At 49.9% G+C, this 20,629-nt stretch overlaps 1 protein-coding gene across 6 annotated transcripts; it reads right to left on the bottom strand.

Annotated features, from left to right (window-relative positions):
• Positions 1-2,330: 2,330 nt before the first annotated feature.
• RELA (RELA proto-oncogene, NF-kB subunit) lies at positions 2,331-10,869 on the bottom strand. Of its 6 annotated transcripts, XM_079709263.1 has the most exons (10): positions 10,762-10,869; positions 10,481-10,629; positions 9,507-9,598; positions 9,019-9,150; positions 8,053-8,157; positions 7,622-7,834; positions 4,718-4,798; positions 4,557-4,631; positions 3,584-3,762; positions 2,331-3,271 (listed from the first exon to the last, which is right to left on the bottom strand). In XM_079709263.1, exons 1-10 carry the CDS (start codon positions 10,852-10,854, stop codon positions 3,140-3,142), a joined length of 1,251 nt encoding a protein of 416 aa, XP_079565389.1. In that variant the 5' UTR covers positions 10,855-10,869; the 3' UTR covers positions 2,331-3,139. The 6 variants fall into 6 exon arrangements, with proteins under 6 accessions (XP_079565389.1, XP_079565385.1, XP_079565387.1 ...); XM_079709259.1 differs by having other exon boundaries at positions 2,331-3,762; XM_079709261.1 differs by lacking the exon at positions 3,584-3,762 and having other exon boundaries at positions 2,331-3,558.
• Positions 10,870-20,629: the final 9,760 nt, after the last annotated feature.

Here is a 20,629-nt window from a genome sequence, read left to right as displayed (position 1 = left end):
TTTGTCTGCTCTGGGTCTTAGTTGAGGCACGCGGGATCTTCATTGTGGTGTGTGGGATCTTTGGTTGCGGCATGCAGGATCTAGTTCCCTGACCAGGGATCGAACCCAGGCCCCCTGCATTGGGAGCATGGAGTTTTAACCACTGGACCACCAGTGAAGTCCTGGGGCTGAGTTTTAAAGGCTCAATGTCGGGACATTCGATCCCTGGTCGGGGAACTAAGGTCCCACGTGCCACAAGGTGTGGCCAAAATGTAAAAATAAAGGCTCAATGTCCTGTTCACCAGGTAGAGAAGGCAAAGGGATCCTGGGTAGGACCAGTCTGGGGGGGGGCTGTTGGACTGGAGTCAGCCTATGTAGGGACGCAGGGTCAAGGAGGCTGGAGCTGAATCAGAAAGGGCTGTGAGTGGGTGCACTAGAGCTCCTGGACTAGCAGTTCCCAACACTGTGTCCCAGCTTTCACCTGGTGGACTGTAGTGAGGAGCCCTCACAGTGCAGGGTGGAAGGCTCTGGTGTGATAGATGTTCAAAGGGAGGGTGATGTGATTTGGGTGTCAGAGCCCTTCGGCTACAGGGAAGGCAAGGCCAGGGAGGAGGCTGTAGTAGCAGCCCCAGTGGAAGAGCTGGTGGCTGAAACTAGGTGACAGCAGTGGAGATGGGGAGAACTGGGCACATTTGCCAGGACCCAGTGAGGAGGTGGACTCGAGTTGCTAGGGGAGAAGGTGCAGAATCAACGGTGGTGGCCAGGTTTCTGGCTGGAGCCCCTGGAGGATGGTAAGGCCATGGCTGAGATGGGGAGGGGGAAGGGCAGGCTGGGGCTGGCCGGGGTTCTTTGGAACACGGAGAGTTTGAGAGGCCTGAGGGATGTCAGTGTGAGATGTCCAGTGTGCTGGCGCGCTGGAGAGAGACGTGTGGGCTGGAGACAAGGATTTGGGACTGGTGAGCCATGAGCATGATGAGGTCACGCAGGGAGTGTGGGAAGGACCGTGAGAGGGCTTCTGGGGGTCACGGGATGTCACTTCAGGACACTGGGAAAGCCAAGAAGAGCGAGGCACAGCCTGGGTTGGAGGACCTGGGCTCGCTCATTCCCCTCTGGGCCTCAGGTTGGCCACACTGCGGGCAGCTCTGCCATCAGTTTCCTCTGGTTAGCTTTCTCACCCCGCCAGGTCCCTCCTGGCGTTCGCCCTCGCCCCATTTACAGCGCCGTTGCTCCATCAAGCCCCACCTCCCCAAGCACCCCCGGCAGGTTCGCCGGGGTCCTGACCTGGCCACCACGCTCGGGTTCCGCCCCTCGCGCGTAAGTACAGCTTGGCCTGGCCCCAGAGTGGCCCACCTGCTTCAGACCCTGCCCCCCGACCAAGAGCCTGGAGCGAAGCACGATTTGCTCGATGCTTTCCGGTTCGCCAACATTCCGCCGCCAGCTGGCATCTTCCCTCATAGACACCGTCCATCGGAGTCTGCACCCTGGGCCTACTGTATTCCCAGGAGACTCGCTAGATTTGCAGCACGTCCCATTGAAACCCGGTTGCTCCTGCCTTCACCCTCCCGCAAAACCCTGCGACGCCACCGGCCTCAGAATGGGTTTTCCTGAAGCGCATTACCTGCCGCCCGTGTTGTAGACTGCTATCCGTGCGCATGCGCACTAGCGACGGCGGGCCCTAGCGGCCCACAGCCTCTGGCGACCCTGCTTTACTGCGCGTGCGTCGGGCCAAGCCGGAAGTACGTCCAGTTCTAGTCCCTCTGGAAGTCGATTTGTTTTTATTCAGGACTCCTGGGCGCGCGCGGTGGTGGAACGGCGGCTTCGGATTTAAGATTTCCTCGGTGCTCCCAGGGCAGGGTGTCAAAGCATAGACCTTTACCTGGCACCTCCCCTTCCCCAACAGATGCAAACACTCCCGCATCCATTTAAGGGATGAAATCCAAACCTCTTAGCCCCGGTTCTTGATCTTTCACAGACTGGCCCCATCGAACCTTTCAACATCGTCTCTCTTACCCCGCTCACCTACAAACGCTGGCTAGTCCCTCTGCGAAACCCATCCTCCTCTGTTGATGTAAGACCTGAAGCTAGTGTGGCCTCTGAAACCCTTCCTGAAAATGCTCCATCCCCACAGCTACTGGGCCCTACCGGGCTCTCACTAGGCGGGACCTCCACCCACTCCCACCCCCTTAGCGGACTGCTTTCATCCACCAGCTGGTACCTAGGAGTTTCCACAGGCAGCCTCGGACTGCAGGCTCCCGGATGGCAATGTATTCATCCAACTCTGTATCACCAACGTCCAGCCTGAAATGACCAGCAAAGAGCGTGCTGTTTGCTGAAAGAAGGCAAATCTCTGGCCAGCTTGGCAATGAATTTATTAGTTCAGAGTAGAAAAAGCAATAGTCTAAACGCTTTGATTGTTCACTAAAAACGGACCCTTTTGACTGGAGAGCAGCCAGCCTGCTCTCCCCCTGACCCTCCTAACAACTCGCCCTACTACTAAGGCACTTGAGAAAAGGGGGAACAGAGCAGTCTCAGAGAGAACCTCCCTGGATCCTGGAGAAGACCAGTGCTATCCCACCAGTTCCCTTCAACCACAGCCCAGCAAGGAAAGAGCTGGCAGAGCCCTCTGCAGGGCAGGAAGGCCAGCCCCTCACATGCCGGTGGTTAGGCACATAGAACTCCAGCACCACACAGGGGCTGCTAACAGGGGCATTATTTTGGCTCAAGGTGTAAATGAACCCATGATTTGAGGAAGACACTTGCTAATAAGGCTTTGTGGCCTCAAAGGCCACAGCTCCAGCCTATCCCTCTCTCTAGGAGAGTACTAGAAGCTGGAGGGTGGGGTTGAGGGACCCCAGAATTCCCTATAGAGCCTGGAGCTGAATATCAGGATAAGGGAAGGAAGAGTTTGAGTTTTCCCAGCTCTCCCCTTTCCAGAGAAGTTAATGCTTCTGCTTAAGCACCTCCAAAAAGAGAGAGATAGATACTGCCAATAGAAGAATAAAATGCATCCCCCAAGAATAAAAAGACATCACCCAAAGAAGTAGGGGGCAGCTGGAGAACACCCCCCCCCCCCGCCAAGAATCCGTAAGTGCTTGCTTTGGGAGGGCTTCCATCCCTTGCAACCCAGTGCTCTGGGCAGGGCAGGGCAGGTCCCCGCCCTTTAGGAGCTGATCTGACTCAGAAGGGCTGAGAAGTCCATGTCCGCAATGGAGGAGAAGTCTTCATCCCCTGAGAGGAGGCCGTTGCTGAGGCCAGAGGCTCCCAGGGGAGTGGGAGCTGGGTCAGGGGGCCTCTGGGACCCTGTCACCAGACGAGTTATAGCCTCAGGGTACTCCATCAGCATGGGCTCAGCTGTATGGGGGGCCATGGGTACACCCTGGTTCAGCAGCTGCTGAAACTCAGAGTTGTCGACGGATGCCAGGTCTGTGAACACGGCTGGATCTGTGTTATTGCCAAGCAGGGCCCCCAGGTCTTCATCAGCATCAAACTGCAGCTGCAGCAGGGCCTCTGTCAGTGTCCCTTCCCCAGCTGGGTTGGTCTTGGGGGCAGGTGGGGTCACAGCCTGAGCAAGGCCTGGGGCTAGGACTGGGCCAGGGGCTGGGGCCTGGGCCAGGGCTGATGCCATGGCTGGGGCAGGGGCTGGGGCCTGGGCCAGGACTAGGGCAGGGGCCGGTGCCAAGGCCGAGGTCTGGCTTGGGATCTGCCCAGAAGGAAAGACCATGGGGGAGAACTCCTCAAAGTTGATGGTGCTGAGAGATGGTGTAAAGGGATAGGGCTGGGGAGCTGGAAGGAGAAACAGAGAGGCAGGGGTCAGAGAAAGCCTCAGAGGCCCACGCCAGCCCCTGGTCCCCAGCTGCTGTCAAGACTGCTTAGGATCAGTCCTTCCCTGTGGCGTCACGGCCAGCACCCTAGCACCCTCCTCTTAATCCAATCTGACCTCACCTGTAAGGTCCAGTTCTAGCCTCAACTCCTTGGAGCCTTCCCTGTCTACCCTAGCCCACAAAACTCTCACAGCCTTTCAGAAGAAGGGATGCTTTCAGAGCTGGCGAAACCTCAGCTTACAGCTGAAAGACCAAGCCCTAAGCGGGCCTGGGCCCAAGCAACACCCAGTAAGCAGGGGGTCGTCATTCTTCTTTGAGTCACACAGCAGCACATTCAGTTTGCTGTTTTGCTGCTTTAGAGGTGATTTTTTTTGTTGCCCCACTTCAATGGAGAGCTGAGGGCAGAGACTGTGCATTTTTGAAACTTCTGTATCTGAAGGTCTCCAACGTGGGGTTTAACTGGCATAGGGGTTCTCATCCCCAAGAGGTTGCTGGTTCCTGGGCCACACCTCCAGAGCCTCTGATTCCACAGGTCTGTTAGGGGCCCAGGAATCTGCATTTTCACCACTTCCCTGATGGCTGTGACACAGGCAACTAGGCCTCAGGCCCTGAAACACAGGAGCCCAACAGAGAGCAGCCTTCAGATGTCTGCTGCTGAGACTGACTGCTCGTCTCCCTCCCAGAATGGGTCTAAACCACGCGCTGAACAGATTTGAGCCTATAGTTCTGGTGGGGCAACCTTAAGGAAATCCTTACCTGGCTTGGGGACGGAAGCCGAGCTGCGGGAAGGCACAGCGATGCGCCGGGTCGGAGGCCGGTGGTCGGTGGGTCCTGTGAGGCAAAGGCTGGGTCAGTTCTTGGCGCACAAGGTCCCCCTTCCCCTGCCTTCTCTCTAATTCTCCCACTGCCCCTCTTACCATTGAAAGGGCTCTTTTTCATGATGCTCTTAAAGGTCTCATATGTCCTTTTGCGTTTCTCCTCAATCCGGTGACGATCATCTGGGAAAGTAATGGAGGAAAGCGGGTCTTACTCTCCCCAGCTGGACCCCCAAAGCTCTCAGAGGACCCTTGGGAGGTAGGTGACGGGACAAACTTCCTGAAGACCCTTTCTCCAAAACTTCTCAGCCAATGAGAAGAGCTGTGTGACTCTGTGACACTCAACAATTGTAAGAATGGGGACTTCCCTGGCAGCGCAGAGGTTAAAAATCCGCCTGCCAATGCAGGGAACACGGGTTTGATCCCTGGTCCAGGAAGATCCCACATGCCATGGAGCAACTAAGTGCGTGTGCCACAACTACTGAACCCGTGTGCCACAACTACTGAAGCCGGCGTGCCTAGAGCCTGTGCTCCGCAACAAGAGAAGCCACCGCAGTGAGAAGCCCGTGCACCGCAATGAAGAGTAGCCCCCGCTTGCCGCAACTAGAGAAAGCCCGCGTGCAGCAGCGAAGATCCAACGCTGCCAAGACAAAACAATTATAAGAATGCCATGGCTTTGTGAGAACACCTCTGTTAGCTCAATCTGCCCTCTGAAGGCCACACGGGTACTCCCAAGTCAGGGGCACAGCTGACATCCCTGTTCCCCTCCAGCCTTGATCAGGCCTGGCACCGTGCCCTCTGCTCTCTGGGGCAGCCCAGGCACGACAGACCAGCTTAAGACTTCAACAGACTCTTAATCTTCTCTCTGATGGTTTCAGAGTTCAGTCTGGAGCTCTCAGAACTTTCTAACTACTGCTGCACTTGGATAACCCCAAAGGACTCGACCCCAACAGTCCAAAGCTAACCTCACCATCTCACCTCAAACACCTGGTTCTGGTTCTTTCTCCTTCTGTGTTCCCTCCCTACCGCTCTGCCCTGTCCCCAAACCTCGGACACATCCTCAGCATCTTCCTCTTTCTCACTCCCTACCATTCAGCCCCTAGACACATATTTACCAAGCACCTACTGCGTGCCAGGCTCCGTTTGAGCCACTGGGATATGGCCCTGAGTAAACAGACAAGGTTCCTGCTCCCAAAGATGACATCCTAATGACAGAGGGGCTAAGACACAACCACATACAAGTGATAGGAGCTCTGAGGGAGAGGCACAGGGTGATGTAACACCACCAGAAGATCAAGGAATCTAGTTTAGAGGTGTCCAGGGAAGCACTGGTGTGAGCCCATCACGTGAAGATCTGGGGGCCGAGCATTCCAAGCAGAGGCAACAGCTAGAACATAGGTCCTGAGGGGGACTGGGCTTGGTGTGTGTTGTACACAAAGGGCCCGTGGGGCTGAGGGTCCCTGAGGAGGCCAGCAGTAGGTGAGATCGTCTCGCTTTGCATTCCCTCTGCAAGGTTCATATGGCACCTTCTCTCCCAGGATGACCAAAACATCTTCCAAAATGGCCTCCCCACCCCGAGTCTCCCCACCTCAGATCCTCTGCACGCTGCTGCCAAAGCGAGCTTCCAGATCTGCTCATGTCACTTCTCTGCTCAGAAACCTTTGGTGGCTCCCCACTGCCTTAGGATGCGACCGTGGATGAATGCCTAGAGTCCAACCTTCAAGGCCCTTTTGGGGCTTCCCTGGCGATCCAGTGGTTAAGACTCTGCACCTCCACTGCAGGGGGCGAGGGTTCGATCCCTGGTCGGGAACTAAGATCCCACATGCCACGTGGCACAGCCAAAACCAAACCAAAACAAAGAAAACCAGCCCTCCTGCCGGGGGCCTGCTCACCGCTGACATCAGCTCCCACCACAAAGCTGTCCCCAAACGTGCTGTGCCGTGCACTCTCCAACACCTGTGCCCTTCCAGGTGCTGCTCCACCTGCCTAGAAAATGCACTTCTGGGTCTTTCTCCAACTTAAATGCCAACTCCTCCATGCAGCCGGCTCCAGCTCCCACGGTATTTTGCACACACCTCCATTTCGCACGTTACTCTGTGACTTAAGGCTCTGTTTTGCATGTGTGTCCTCCTCATGTGACTGAGCTTCCAAAGAGCAGGGAACATGTCTTATTCATCTTTGTATTCAGATTACCTGGCACAGGCCCTGGCACCAAGTGGACACTCAGTGATTATTTGTGGAATGAACTGGTGGCCATTTTGGGGGTTGCTTTCTAGACTCTATTAGACAGTTCCCAGGGCAGGAAACACTCTCAGGCTGGATGATGGACTTTGTTTTTTGTTTTTTGCGGTACGCGGGCCTCTCACTGTTGTGGCCTCTCCTGTTGCGGAGCACAGGCTCCAGACGCGCAGGCTCAGCGGCCATGGCTCAGGGGCCCAGCCGCTCTGCGGCATGTGGGATCTTCCCGGACCGGGGCACGAACCCGTGTCCCCTGCATCGGCAGGCAGACTCTCAACCGCTGCACCACCAGGGAAGCCTGGATGACGGACTTTGAATAAAGGATCACTCTGGCTGTTCCTATTTGATCAGATGCCTGAAAGCCTCGACCAAACCATGGCTGTGCGGTAGTGCTAAGAGAGATCCGGTGTGGCAAAAGGACCCTGGAGCCAGATGGCCTGGGTTCAAATGAGGTCTGGGTCTGCTGACTCACTGAGTATGTGACCTCAGGCAGGTAAGATGCTCACTCCCACCTCAAAAGGTTCATTAGAGAATAAAATCAGGTAATTCGCTGATATGCCTGGAATAGGGCCATGCCTGTAATAAGAGCTAGGTAAGTCTCGGGTATCGTTACTATTAAATGAGGCAAGAAAGATAATCTGATTATTGTGTAAATCCCCGTCCGACTCCAGCTTCTGACCCTCACCTACAGCTGCCACATCCAGGCCTGGCCTCACTGCCATTGGCTGCAGCCCAACAGCCCTGCTGCCACCCTCCCCAGCTGGGTACCTGTGTCTGGCAAGTACTGGAATTCCATGGGCTCGCTGAGCTCCCGATCAGAAGGCCGCCGCAGCTGCATGGAGACGCGCACGGGGGCCTGCAGGCTGGGGTCCGCGTAGGGGGGCGTCCGGAACACAATGGCCACTTGCCGGTGCACATCAGCTTGTGAAAAGGAGCCTCGGGCCTCCCAGCCTGGTCCCGTGAAATACACCTCGATATCCTCTGCCAGAGATGGGGCGGCTTCGTGGGTCACCGTGCTCAGCTCACCCTGCCCGCTGCCCCCTACAATTGCTGCTACTTATCTCTGGACATACATCGCCCTACTGTCCCCAAGGTGCTGGGGGAGTGTCTACACCAGTTCCCTGACATTCACCATGTCTGCTCAGCCTTGCCCTTCACCTCCTGATCCAAAGAGCACAGCCCTCCTCTGGGGTATGTACCTTTCTGCACCTTGTCACACAGCAGGAAGATCTCATCCCCCCCAAGGCAGCTCCCAGAGTTCCGATTCACTCGGCAGATCTTGAGCTCGGCAGTGTTGGGGGCGCCTGAGGGTGTGGGAATAAGGAAGGAAGCCCTGAACCACCAGAGGTCTGCTGGGCTGACCTGCAGGAAGTGCAAGGCTCCTGCCCAGCCCAGAGCCAAGGCTGTCCAGGGCTTGCTGACTGTACCTCTGCAGCCAAGGTCCGACCATTCCCACGGGCTCCTCACCCCAACCAGTTCAGCAACTATTTATCTACTAGCACCTACTCTGTCCCCAGCTCTGTTCTACGCCTGAAGAATATAACCACGCACAAAACCTAAACATCTCTGCCCTCACAGAGCTCACAGTCCAATGGGAACCAACGGGATCACAACTCCTCTTTCTCCACCTGACCCAAGTAATCTTCAAGGCCCATTCATACCCACCCTGGCAATGAACCCTTCCCTCCTGACCCCCCGGTTCATCCTGGTTTCCGGGCCTCGGGGCTCCAAAGGCCTTTTATTTTCACTCACCCTGCTGGCTACTTAATTAAAGACTGCAGTTGATCAGTGTCGGCCCAATTCGTCTGTGAACTTCCTGTGAGCTTTCATCATTGAATTATTACTCTCTAACATTATCTCATTTTTGGGAGTTCATTTCCTGGAGTCATCAGTACAGTTCTGGGCATACCACCCTCTCATCACGTATTGGAAATGCCTGTCTCCCATCTGACTCCCTGCCAGCCTGGAAGCTGCACCTCGAGGGCAGCTCTGGGTCTTCTTTGCCTCGTCTCTCTGGCCAGCACAGTGCTGGGCACAGAGGAGACGACGAATACGCTGGATGACCGGACGAAGCCAGAGCAACTTTTGCAGGCCCCCGTACCCGCCCCCACTTCCTCCTCATAGGTCCACCCCTCCTCCCTGCCTGCAGTTCCCTGGCCACTCACGGTTGTCAAAGATGGGATGAGAGAGGACAGGAGACAGGCGTAGGGGCCTGCCTGCAGGGTCCCGCACTGTCACCTGGAAGCAGAGCCGGACAGCATTCAGGTCGTAGTCTCCACGCTGCTCTTCTACAGGAACTGCCAGAAAAACAGATGGTCAGGCGAGCCTGGGCGGGGGATGGAGCGGGACGTGTGTGTGTGCAGGGGTGAGCTCTGGGTTGGGAGGGCTGTTTGAGGGCATGTGAAATGGTAGGAGCCCTAGAAGAGGAGGAAGAGAAGGTTCTAGACCCATCACTGACTTCACCTGTGACCCTGGATGCTATGTTCCCTATGTCCCTTCTCCGGGTCTCTTTCCCCAGTGGTAAACAGCAAGATTCCATCTGTACTGTGGGTCTTGGCCAGCGAGGGACAGATGAGGGGAAGGTGGCCTCAGGGGGCGACAGAGGCTGGAGGTGCTCCAGGCAGGCCCAGGCCTTTGCCGCCGCCGCCCTCACCTTGGAAGGGGTTGTTGTTGGTCTGGATGCGCTGACTGATGGCCTGCTCCAGGTCCCGCTTCTTTACACACTGGATCCCCAGGTTCTGGAAGCTGAGGCCCCCCCGGGCATCAGTCCCACTGTCTCCAGAAGAGCGTGGGCCCTCCTGCCTTGCCCACTCTGCCCGTTCTCCCCCACCCACTCGCCAGGTGAGCACTTCGTGCTTAAGCCCCTTGAATGGTCCCCAACCATGCCACCGTGAAAGCCACTCCCTACTCTGGCTGACAAGGCCCTGTGCCCTGGCACCTGGCCCCAGCTGCAGTCCCTGCCGGCTACCTACCCTCTGCCACAGGGGCTTCTTTCCCTTCTCCAAACACATGAAACTCATTCCCACTTCAAAGGCTTCTGCACCTGTTCATTCTGCTGGGCGTATTCCTTCGGTGCTTCTCTGCTTTCCCACATTTAGGTCTTACCTGTGAGAGGCCCTTCTGACCTCCCAAGCCCAAGGAATGAGACCGGCTCCTTTGCCTCCCCCACCTCGGGCTCTTCTTCCAAACTATTACTCCTTTATTTTCATCACTGAAATGGTGACTCCCTTACAGTATCTTGTTTAGTTATTTGTATATTTATTTATGGCCTGCCTCTGTCAACTAGTATGTAAGCTTCAGCGGAGACCAGTGGTTCAGTGGTTTTCTTTCCCGCTACGAGAGGTGTGACACCGAGGGACTCGCCCTTCCAGCCACAGGGGTTAGGGGTTCAGAGGTGAGCAGGGACCCATTCCTTTTCCATGGAGCTCACAAGGAGCTCCTCTCCACTTCAGAGAGGAGACAGACAATTTCAAGACAAAGGAATCTGCTTGCAGCGCTGGGGACAGAGCAGGGAGTGAGAAATTGTGCCCCCGCTCCAGAAGGGAGTAACATTGTAACAGCTACACAACTGTCCCGCCTCTCCGCCTTCCGTCTCACCACCACCCCTGCCACCCATGACGAGCTCACCTGTGGATGCAGCGGTCCGGGCAGAGCTCAGCCTCATAGAAGCCATCCCGGCAGTCTTTCCCCACAAGCTCATGGGGGTGAGGCCGGTGAGGGGGGTCCTTGGTCACCAGGGAGATGCGGACTGTCCCTGGCCCCGTGTAGCCATTGATCTGTCCAAAGTACAGAGAGAACCCTAGAGGCTCAGAAATTCCAGACCCACCTCCCAGACACAGACTGTGTGGGCCTGAACGCAAGTCCCTCCCATACTGACTCTGCGTCCCCGACCCGGGAGCTGTGCTGACCTTGATGGTGGGGTGGGTCTTGGTGGTATCTGTGCTCCTCTCGCCTGGGATACTGCCTGCTGAGCGGCCCTCACACTTGTAGCGAAAGCGCATGCCCCGCTGCTTGGGCTGCTCGATGATCTCCACGTAGGGGCCGGAGGCCTGGGCCGGCTCTGTGGGGGACATGCGGGCCAGCCCCCATCAGATGGCTGACCCCATTGTCCCTGACCCTGGGGAGCTCGTCCCAACCCACTGAGAAAGGATGGCCCACTTACCCGCGGGGAAGATGAGAGGGAAGAGGTCTGAAAGGAGAGGGAAACAAGGGTCAGCACAAGCCCACATCCTGTCCTCGCCAGGGAAAGCCTGCTTCCCCACAGCGAGGAGATGGGGCCAGGCCCCTTCCCAGGGACACGGAGTCGGGGCCTGCCACCTGGAACCTGCAGGGAAACTAAGGGGCAGGGGTAAAGGAGCCAGAACCACCTGCTTCCTGAGGGAAGCCGGGGATGGGGGCCTCCCTCCACCAGGGGAAACTGAGTCAGGGTCTTTTCTATTTTCATAAGTTAAACCAAGGGAGGGCACCCTCACCCCCCATCCCGAGAGGAAACTGAGTCAGATACATTCCCCCCTAATGAGGAAACTAAGTCGGAACTGCCCCCCCGGACCCCGGGGGGAAACCGAGTCAACGCTCCCCCCACACCCCACACCCAGAGGGGAAACTGAGTCAGACCCCCGAACGCCCGCCCCGCCCCGCGCCACCATCCGGCCGGCCGCTCCCTGCGCAGCGCCCATCGGCGTAGGAAGGGTCGGAAGGCGACGCAGGGGCTCCCGCCGCGGTCCCGGCGGCCCCAGCGCCGCCACCCCGGGGGGTCAGAGGTCGCCCTCACCGTCCATGGCCGGGGTCCCGGGGGCGGGGCCGGGGTCGCAGCTGGGCCCGCGGCGCGCGCTAGAGCAGAGCCATTCGCCAGAGGCGGAAATGCGCTGCGCGCGCCCGCCGCCGCGTCACTGCCGGGAATCCGACCGCGCCTGCGCGCTGGGTCGTCGCCGCCGCCGCCGCCGCCGCCGCCGCCGCCGCCGCCGCCCCTCGCGGGGGTCAGGGGCGAGCGATCGCCGCGCGGAGGACCGGGAGGCCGTGCGTGCCGGCGCTGTTGTGGACCCGGAGCCAGTGCGCGCTGCGCAGGGCACCGAGATGCTGCTCGCTTGCGGGCCGCTCCCGGGGCTGGCGGGGCGGCTCGTTTCGTCCCCGAGTTTGGGCCCCGCCTGGAGGGCGGGGCCGGCGATTACTCACAATGTTTTTAGGGGATTTCGGGGCCCCCTTCCTCCGATCCGAGGAGTTTGGTGATGTCACCCCGAGCCGGGTCTGGAGCAAAGCCAGGGCTGCCGGGCTTCGACCGCCCGCCTTGCGCAGGGAAGGGCTCGGGCCTGCTTTGCCCTCAAAGGCCAGGTGGCTGAACTCTTCACGGTTTCCTAGTCGATAAAAGTGCTGCTTGGTGCTTCTCGGTGGTTGTTGCCGCAGAAGCACTTTTTAATTTCCCGTCCTCCCCAATCTGGCTGCAAAGAGGGGAAAGGGAAGTGCCCGGACCTCTCCACCTGGCAGTGCTTGGATCGTGGGCTTCGCGGAGCCTGCTGCACGCTGGGGTGGCCCGAGGCTCCGCGCCGCGTCCGCTCCCACAGGCGAGCCGGGCCCAGGCTCATCTGTTTAAGATCATCCACACTGCCGGCCCTCGGGGGCAATGGGAGGGCAGAGGGCACCCAGAGGTAAATCTCTGGAGCCTCGTCTCTGCAACCTGCCGCCTTTGTTTTACAAGGTCTGGGACCCCCAGGGGCCGCTTGAACCCGCAGGGTCACATCCCCCGCCTGTCTCCCCAGGGCTTCCTCCTGGGGTCCAGCCGTCTCCCAAAGCATTTCCACTAATTAAACGTCCTGTAACTCCTCGCCAGGAATGCAGCGGTCCGGGCAGAGCTCAGCCGCCCCCAAGGCCAAGCCCAAGGCACGTTCGAGCGGGGTGAGGGTGGGCCTGGAACACCGAGCCCCCCATCCCCCAAGGCGGCTTCCTCATCCCAGAATGACGATGCTCCATGGCAGGCGGCAGAGTCTTCCCCAGATGGGGGAAGCCTTTTTATTTTCTCTAAGTTCGTTCTAAATAAGGGAGTCATGTGGGAATTGGAAAAGATTGGAAATTCTGACTTTCTTTCCCAGGCACTAAAAAAACAGGAAGACAAAAGTGAAAACAGTTACCACCCCTCCCACTGATTTCAGTTTCTCATGTGGCTGCCCGGATTAGAAAAGTCACCTTACTTTTTATGAGGAGGCAGACGTCAGGACGACAGAATGGATTAATTACAATCCTTATTTATTTATTTATTTATTTATTTATTTATTTATTTATTTATTGCTTGCTTGCTTACTTGCTGTGCTGGGTCTTCCGTTGCTGCACGGGCTTTCTCTAGTTGCGGCTAGCAGGGGGCTACTCTTTGTTGCGATGCTCAGGCTTCTCACTGCAGTGGCTTCTCTTGTTGCAGAGCACAAGCTCTAGGTGCGAGGCTTCAGTAGTTGCAGCACTTGGGCTCAGTAGTTGTGGCTCTTGGGCTCTAGAGCGCAGGCTCAGTAGTCGTGGCACACAGGCTTAGTTGCTCCAAGGCATGTGGGATCTTCCTGGACGAGGGCTCGAACCCTTGTCCCCTGCATTGGCAGGTGGATTCTTAACCCCTGTGCCACCAGGGAAGCCCTATAACCTTTGATTAATGACACACAATGATCATTGATCCTGGCATGATCCTCTTTTAAAAATTTATACATCTATAACTTTTAACTTTTAAATTAATATGTTGAATTCCAGTGTACCCACTGCAAAACTCAAGAGGCTGGATAGAACACCATCAGGACTTAACATCTACCCACGTGCTCCTCACCTGTTCATCCCCTCCTTATCCCTGTGTCTAGGGTGCCATCATCCAGAATTCTGTATTTGTTATTCCTTTGATTTTTCTAAAGAAAAAAAAAAATTTAAGAAAAACTTGTACTCACGTATACATGCCTACACAATGTCATGTTTGGTTTTGCTTAGTTTTGAACTTCCATGAAGAGAGTATCATGTTATTTGTTGTCCTTTGTTATTTGCATATTTCACTCAACACCTTACTAATATTTGTCTGTTTCATAGTTCATTCAGTTTTTTACTGCTGTATACTATTCTGTAAATGTACCACAGTTTTTTATTTATTCATTCTGAGAATGGCCATTTGGGTTTCCAGTTTGTTGCTATTATAAACAGTGTTGTTAAGAACATTCCTGTGAATGTCTCCTGTTACACATGTATCCAGAATTTTCTTGGGTATATACCTAAAAATGATTTTTTTAGAGTATAGAATTTCTCTTTATCAATTTTCAGAATAATGCCTTGGTTCTTTAACATCCTCTAAAATTGACTAGTAAGCATTTTAAAAATATCTTAATGAATGCATGGATTTAAACATATTTGATGTGCTTTAATCTATTACAATTTTTATTGAACTTCAAATTGTTCCATCTTTGGCCAGAATATATAAATAATTCCTAAAACTCAACAACCAGAAAAACCAAACAACCCAATTTAAAAAATGAGCAATGGGACTTCCCTGGTGATGCAGTGGTTAAGAATCCGCCTGCCAATGCAGGGGACACGGGCTTGAGCCCTGGTCCGGGAAGATCCCACATGCCGAGGAGCAACTAAGCCTGTGCACTACTGAGTCTGTCTGCACTCTAGAGCCAGCGAGCCACAACTACTGAAGCCCGCACGCCTAGAGCCCCTGGTCCGCAGCAGGAGAAGCCACTGCAATGAGAAGCCCGCCCACCACAACGAAGAGTAGCCCCTGCCTGCCGCAACTAGAGAAAGCCCCAGTGCAGCAACGAACACCCAATGCAGCCAAAATAAATAAATAAATAAATTTATAAAAAATGAACAATGGACTTGAATGGACATTTATTCAAAGTAGATGTAAAATGGCGAATAAGCACATGAAAAGATGTTCAACATAATAGCTATCAGGGAAATGCAAAGAAAAGTCACACTGAAATCCTACTTCATACTCATTAGGATGGCTATTATCAGAAAAACAAAACGACAAGTGTTGGTGATGATGTGGAGAAAGTGGTTTCTTTGTACATCACTGATGGGAATGAAAAATGGTGCAGCTGCTGTGGAAAAGAGTAATCCTCAAGAAATTAAACAGAATTACCATATGATCCAGCAATTCCACTTCTAGGTATATATACAAAACAATTGAAAAGAGGAACTCAATCAGATATCTGTACACCAATGTTCATAGCAGCATTATTCACAATAGCCAAAAGGTAGAAGCAACCCAGATGTCCTTGGACAGATGAACAGAGAAACAAAATGTGGTATATACATAGAGTGGCATATCATTCAGCCTTAAAAAAGAATGAACAGCAGAAACTAACACAACATTGTTAGTGAATATACTTAGTGCCACTGAACTGTACACTTAATCATGGTTAAAATGGTAAATTTTATATTACGTATATTTTACTACAATAAAAAAAAATCTCATCTCTCAGTGATACCAGACAATTACTCATTTGGTCTGTCTCATACTATACACAAAACGCTCAGAATAATGATACCAACTCTACCACCAATAATGTGATTAAATACAGAGTATATTTTTGCAGTTCTTGTCCTTAGGTTACATTCAGTTTTGGTTTTGTTTGTTGTTGTTTTTTGTTTGTTTGTTTTGGTACATACCTATTACCAAGTTAAGGACTCTCCTTTCTAGTTCTAGTTTACTGCATTTATGATAAATGGGTGTTATTTTTTTTTTTTTTTTTTTCTGCACCGTGAGGCTTGCAGGATCTCATTTCCACTACCAGGGATTGAACCTGGCCCCAGCAGTGAAAGAGCTGAGTCCCAACCACTGGCCTGCCAGGGAATTCCCTGGGTGTTGATTTTTTATCAAATGCTTTTCCTCTATTTATGGAGAAGATTCTTCTTTACCTGTTAATGCCGAGTATGACATAGATTTCCTAAGAGTAAACCATCCTGTATTCCTGGGATAAACCTAACTTGGTCACAGTGTGTTACATTGTAGAATTTGATTCGCTGATATTTTAGGAGGAAATTTTACAACTGTATTTGTAAATAAAATGGCTGTAGTTTTCCTTTTCTTCCCCCCCGCCCCACCTTGCCTAATTTTGGTATCAAAGTTGTACCAGCCTCATAGAATGACTTGAGGAAAAATCCCCCCTTTTCTATTCCCCAGAAGAGTCTATGTAAATTTGGAATGATATATTACTTGCAAGATTGGTAAAACTCACCAGTAAAATTGACTGTGGCTGTTTTTTCCTCTGCAAAAGATTTTATTTTATTTATTTATTTTAACTTTTCATTATGAACATTTTCAGACACACTCAGTATTAGAGAGAATGGTGTAATTAACCCCCATATAGCCATCCTTCAGCTTACATAAGTTATCAGCTTTGCTATTTTTGTTTCATCTCTCTCCCCTTTTTTGGGGGGTGGGAGAGTATTTTAAAACAATCATTATATTGACTCATAAATACAGGATTACGTATATCTCCATATAACGATTTCTTTAAAAAATAACTTCTTTGTGGGAAAATTTTAAACTACTATTTCAGTTTCTTTAATATATAGGAATATTTCATATTTATAGGACTATTCCACTTTTCTGGAGTTAATTTTGAAAAGTTGTGTTTTTCTTGGAATTTATTTTACCTAAGTTTTCAAACCTATTGGCATGAGGTTGATGACAGTTTCCTTATCTTTTTCGTATGTGCTGTAACTATAGTTACGTGTCCCTTTTCATTCATTATGCTATTTATTTGTACTTTCTATTTCTCTGTAGAAGTCTTACCAGAGGTTTTTTGAGAATCTTTTCATATGCTTATTTGCTATCCATATATCTTATCTAGTGAAGCATTATTCAAATGTTTGCCTTTTTTAAAAAATTGGGTTATACGTGGTTTTCTATATTCTAAATACAAGTCCTCTGTTGAATGTATGCTTTGCAAATATTTTCTCCCAGTCTGTGTCTTGCCTTTTCATTTTCAAAATAGTACTAGTTGCAGAATAAAACATTTTCATTTTGCTGAAGTCCATTTCTTTTCTTTTGTACTTCTTATCTTTTGTGTCATGTTAAAGAAATCTGAGCCCATCTAGAGATGAATGGATAAAGAAGATTGGACATATAATGGAATATTACTCAGCCATAAAAAGGAATGAAATCTTACTATTTGCAACAACGTTGATGGACCTGGAGGGTATTATGCTTAGTGAAATACGTCAGACAAAGACAAATACTGTATGTTTTCACTTATATGTAGAATAGAACAAATAGAACAAATGAATAAATATGACAAAACAGAAACAGATTTACAGATACAGAGAACAAACCCAGTGGCTACCAGAGGGGAGAGGGGCGGGGGAAGAGGGTCAAAATAGGTGAAGGGGATTAAGAACTACAAACTGGCAGTTATAAAATAAATAAGACACAAGGATGTAATGTACAGCACAGAAAATAGTCAATATTTTATAATAACTTTGTATAATGTGTATTCTATAAAAATATCAAATCACTATGTTGTACACCTGAAACTAATATAATATTGTATGCAAATACACTTCAATAACGTTTTTTTAAAAAGAAAGAAATCTTTGTCAAACCCAAGGCCACTATGATTTTCTCCAATTTTTTTTCCTAGAAGCTTTACAGTTTTAGCTCTTACATTTAGGTCTATCCATTTATTTTTATTTTTTATTTTTTGGCTGCCCTGCGCAGCATGTGGCATCTTAGTTCCACCAACAGGGACAGAACCCATGCCCCCTATTTTGGAAGTGCAGAGTCTTAACCAATGGACCACCAGGGAAGTCCCTTTTTTTTTTTTTTTTTTTTTTATGTTTATAGCAGCTTTATTTATAATAGCTCAGAACTGGAAACAACCCAAATGTCCTTCAACAGGTGAATGGTTAAACAAACTGATACATCCATACAATGGAATACTCTTCAGCAATAAAAAGAAACTATTGATCATGAAATAACCTGCATGAATCTCCAGAGAATTATGCTGAGTGGAAAAAAAATCCCAAAAGGTTATATACCATATTATTTTATTTACATAACATTCTCTAAATGGAAAAATTATAGAAATGAGGAAGAGATTAGTGGTTGCCAGGGATAAGGAGGGGTGGGGGCAGGAGGAAATTGGGTGTGGCTATAAAAGGGTAACATAAGGGATCTTAGTGGTGATAGAAATGTTCTGTATCTTGACGGTATCAGTGTCAATATCCTGACTGTGATGTTGTAGTATAGTTTCGCAATATGTTACATGGGAAAAACCGAGTAAAGGGTTTTTGTATATCTCTATATTATTTCTTACAGGTATATGTAAATCTACAATTAAATCAAAATAAAAAGCTTAATTTTTTAAAAAAATTGGAAAGGATTTGAATAGACATTTGTCCAAAGATGTACAGATGGCTAATAAGTACATGCAAAGATGCTCAACATTATGAGTCATTAGAGAAATGCAAATCGAAATCACAATGAGATAGTATAGCTATAACCAAAAGCCAGACAATAACAAGTGTTGGGGAAGATGTAGAGAAATTAAAATCCTTATACATCGCTAGTGGGAATGTAAAATGGTGCAGTCACTTTTTTTTTTTTTTATTAGTTTCTGCTTTATAACAAAGTGAATCAGTCATACATATACATCTGTTCCCATATCCCTTCCCTCATGCATCTCCCCCCCTCCCACCCTCCCCATCCCACCCCTCCAGGCAGTCACAAAGCACCCAGCTGATCTCCCTGTGCTCTGCGGCTGCTTCCCACTATCTATCTACCTTACGTTTGGTAGTGTATATATGTCCATGCCTCTCTTTCGCTTTGTCACAGCTTACCCTTCCCCCTCCCCATATCCTCAAGTCCGTTCTCAAGTAGGTCTGTGTCTTTATTTCTGTCTTACCCCTATGTTCTTCATGACATTTTTTTTTCTTAAATTCCATATATATGTGTCAGCATACAGTATTTGTCTTTCTCTTTCTGACTTACTTCACTCCGTATGACAGACTCTAGGTCCATCCACCTCATTACAAATAGCTCAATTTCATTTCTTTTTATGGCTGAGTAATATTCCATTGTATATATGTGCCACATCTTCTTTACCCATTCATCCGATGATGGACACTTAGGTTGTTTCCATCTCCGGGCTATTGTAAATAGGGCTGCTATGAACATTTTGGTACATGTCTCTTTTTGAATTATGGTTTTCTCAGGGTATATGCCCAGTAGTGGGATTGCTGGGTCATATGGTAGTTCTATTTGTAGTTTTTTAAGGAACCTCCATACTGTTCTCCATAGTGGCTGTACCAATTCACATTCCCACCAGCAGTGCAAGAGGGTTCCCTTTTTTCCACACCCTCTCCAGCATTTATTGTTTCTAGAGTTTTTGATGATGGCCATTCTGACTGGTGTGAGATGATATCTCATTGTAGTTTTGATTTGCATTTCTCTAATGAGTAAAGATGTTGAGCATCCTTTCATGTGTTTGTTGGCAGTCTGTATATCTTCTGTGGAGAAATGTCTATTTAGGTCTTCTGCCCATTTTTGGATTGGGTTGTTTGTTTTTTTGTTATTGAGCTGCATGAGCTGCTTATAAATTTTGGAGATTAATCCTTTGTCAGTTGCTTCATTTGCAAATATTTTCTCCCATTCTGAGGGTTGTCTTTTGGTCTTGTTTATGGTTTCCTTTGCTGTGCAAAAGCTTTTAAGTTTCATTAGGTCCCATGTGTTTATTTTTGTCTTTATTTCCATTTCTCTAGGAGGTGGGTCAAAAAGGATCTTGCTGTGATTTATGTCATAGAGTGTTCTGCCTATGTTTTCCTCTAAGAGTTTGATAGTGTCTGGCCTTACATTTAGGTCTTTTATCCATTTTGAGCTTATTTTTGTGTATGGTGTTAGGGAGTGATCTAATCTCATACTTTTACATGTCCCTGTCCAGTTTTCCCAGCACCACTTATTGAAGAGACTGTCGTTTCTCCACTGTACATTCCTGCCTCCTTTATCAAAGATAAGGTGACCATATGTCCGTGGGTTTATCTCTGGGCTTTCTATCCTGTTCCATTGATCTATCTTTCTGTTTTTGTGCCAGTACCATACTGTCTTGATTACTGTAGCTTTGTAGTATAGTCTGAAGTCAGGGAGCCTGATTCCTCCAGCTCCATTTTTCGTTCTCAAGATTGCTTTGGCTATTCGGGGTCTTTTGTGTTTCCATACAAATTGTGAAATTTTTTGTTCTAGTTCTGTGAAAAATAATCCATTTCGAGTTAACTTTTGTAGATGATATGAAGTACGGGCATGCTTCTTTCTTTTTCTTTTTCTTTTTTTCCTTGTTTTTCATACAGTTATTGAATTGTTTCAACACCACTTGTTGAAAAAATTATCCTTTCTCCATTGAATTACTTTGACACCTTGGTTGAAAACCAACTGACCATATATACATGGGTATACTTCTGGACTCTTTATTCTGTTGCATGTATCTATATGTTTATCTTTACACCAATACCACAAAGTCTCAATTACAGTAGCATTAAAATATATGTTGAAATCAGGTACTGTAATCCTTCAACTTTCCTCTTCTTTTTTTTTCCAATCCTTTCCATTTTCTTATAAATGTTAAGATACAGCTTGTTAGTTTCTACAATTGGGGGAGCATTGACATCTTAATATCAAGTCTCTCCGTCCATGATCTCAGGTATATCTCTACCCTTATTTAGGTTTTCTTTAATTTCTTTATGCATTTTGTTTTGTAGTTTTCAATGTATAGGTCTTGCACATCTTTTGTCAAATTTATCCCTAAGTATTCAATATTT

The sequence above is a fragment of the Hyperoodon ampullatus genome (assembly GCF_949752795.1).
Source record: "Hyperoodon ampullatus genome assembly, chromosome: 7".
NCBI classification, from domain to species: Eukaryota; Metazoa; Chordata; class Mammalia; order Artiodactyla; family Ziphiidae; genus Hyperoodon; species Hyperoodon ampullatus.
Note: the sequence above shows the minus strand (reverse complement) of the source record. Positions and strands in the feature narration are given on the sequence as shown.

What these genes read in the sequence shown, in the direction of transcription:
- RELA (XM_079709259.1), bottom strand. Translation starts at nt 10,854, where the DNA reads ATGCGCTTTCGCTACAAGTGTGAGGGCCGCTCAGCAGGCAGTATCCCA. An exon ending in TCATCCCATCTTTGACAACC is followed by an intron (nt 8,158 to 9,018) that starts GTGAGTGGCCAG and finishes CCACACCCTCAG; the next exon opens with GCGCCCCCAACACTGCCGAG. An exon ending in GAAAAAGAGCCCTTTCAATG is followed by an intron (nt 4,632 to 4,717) that starts GTAAGAGGGGCA and finishes TTTGCCTCACAG; the next exon opens with GACCCACCGACCACCGGCCT.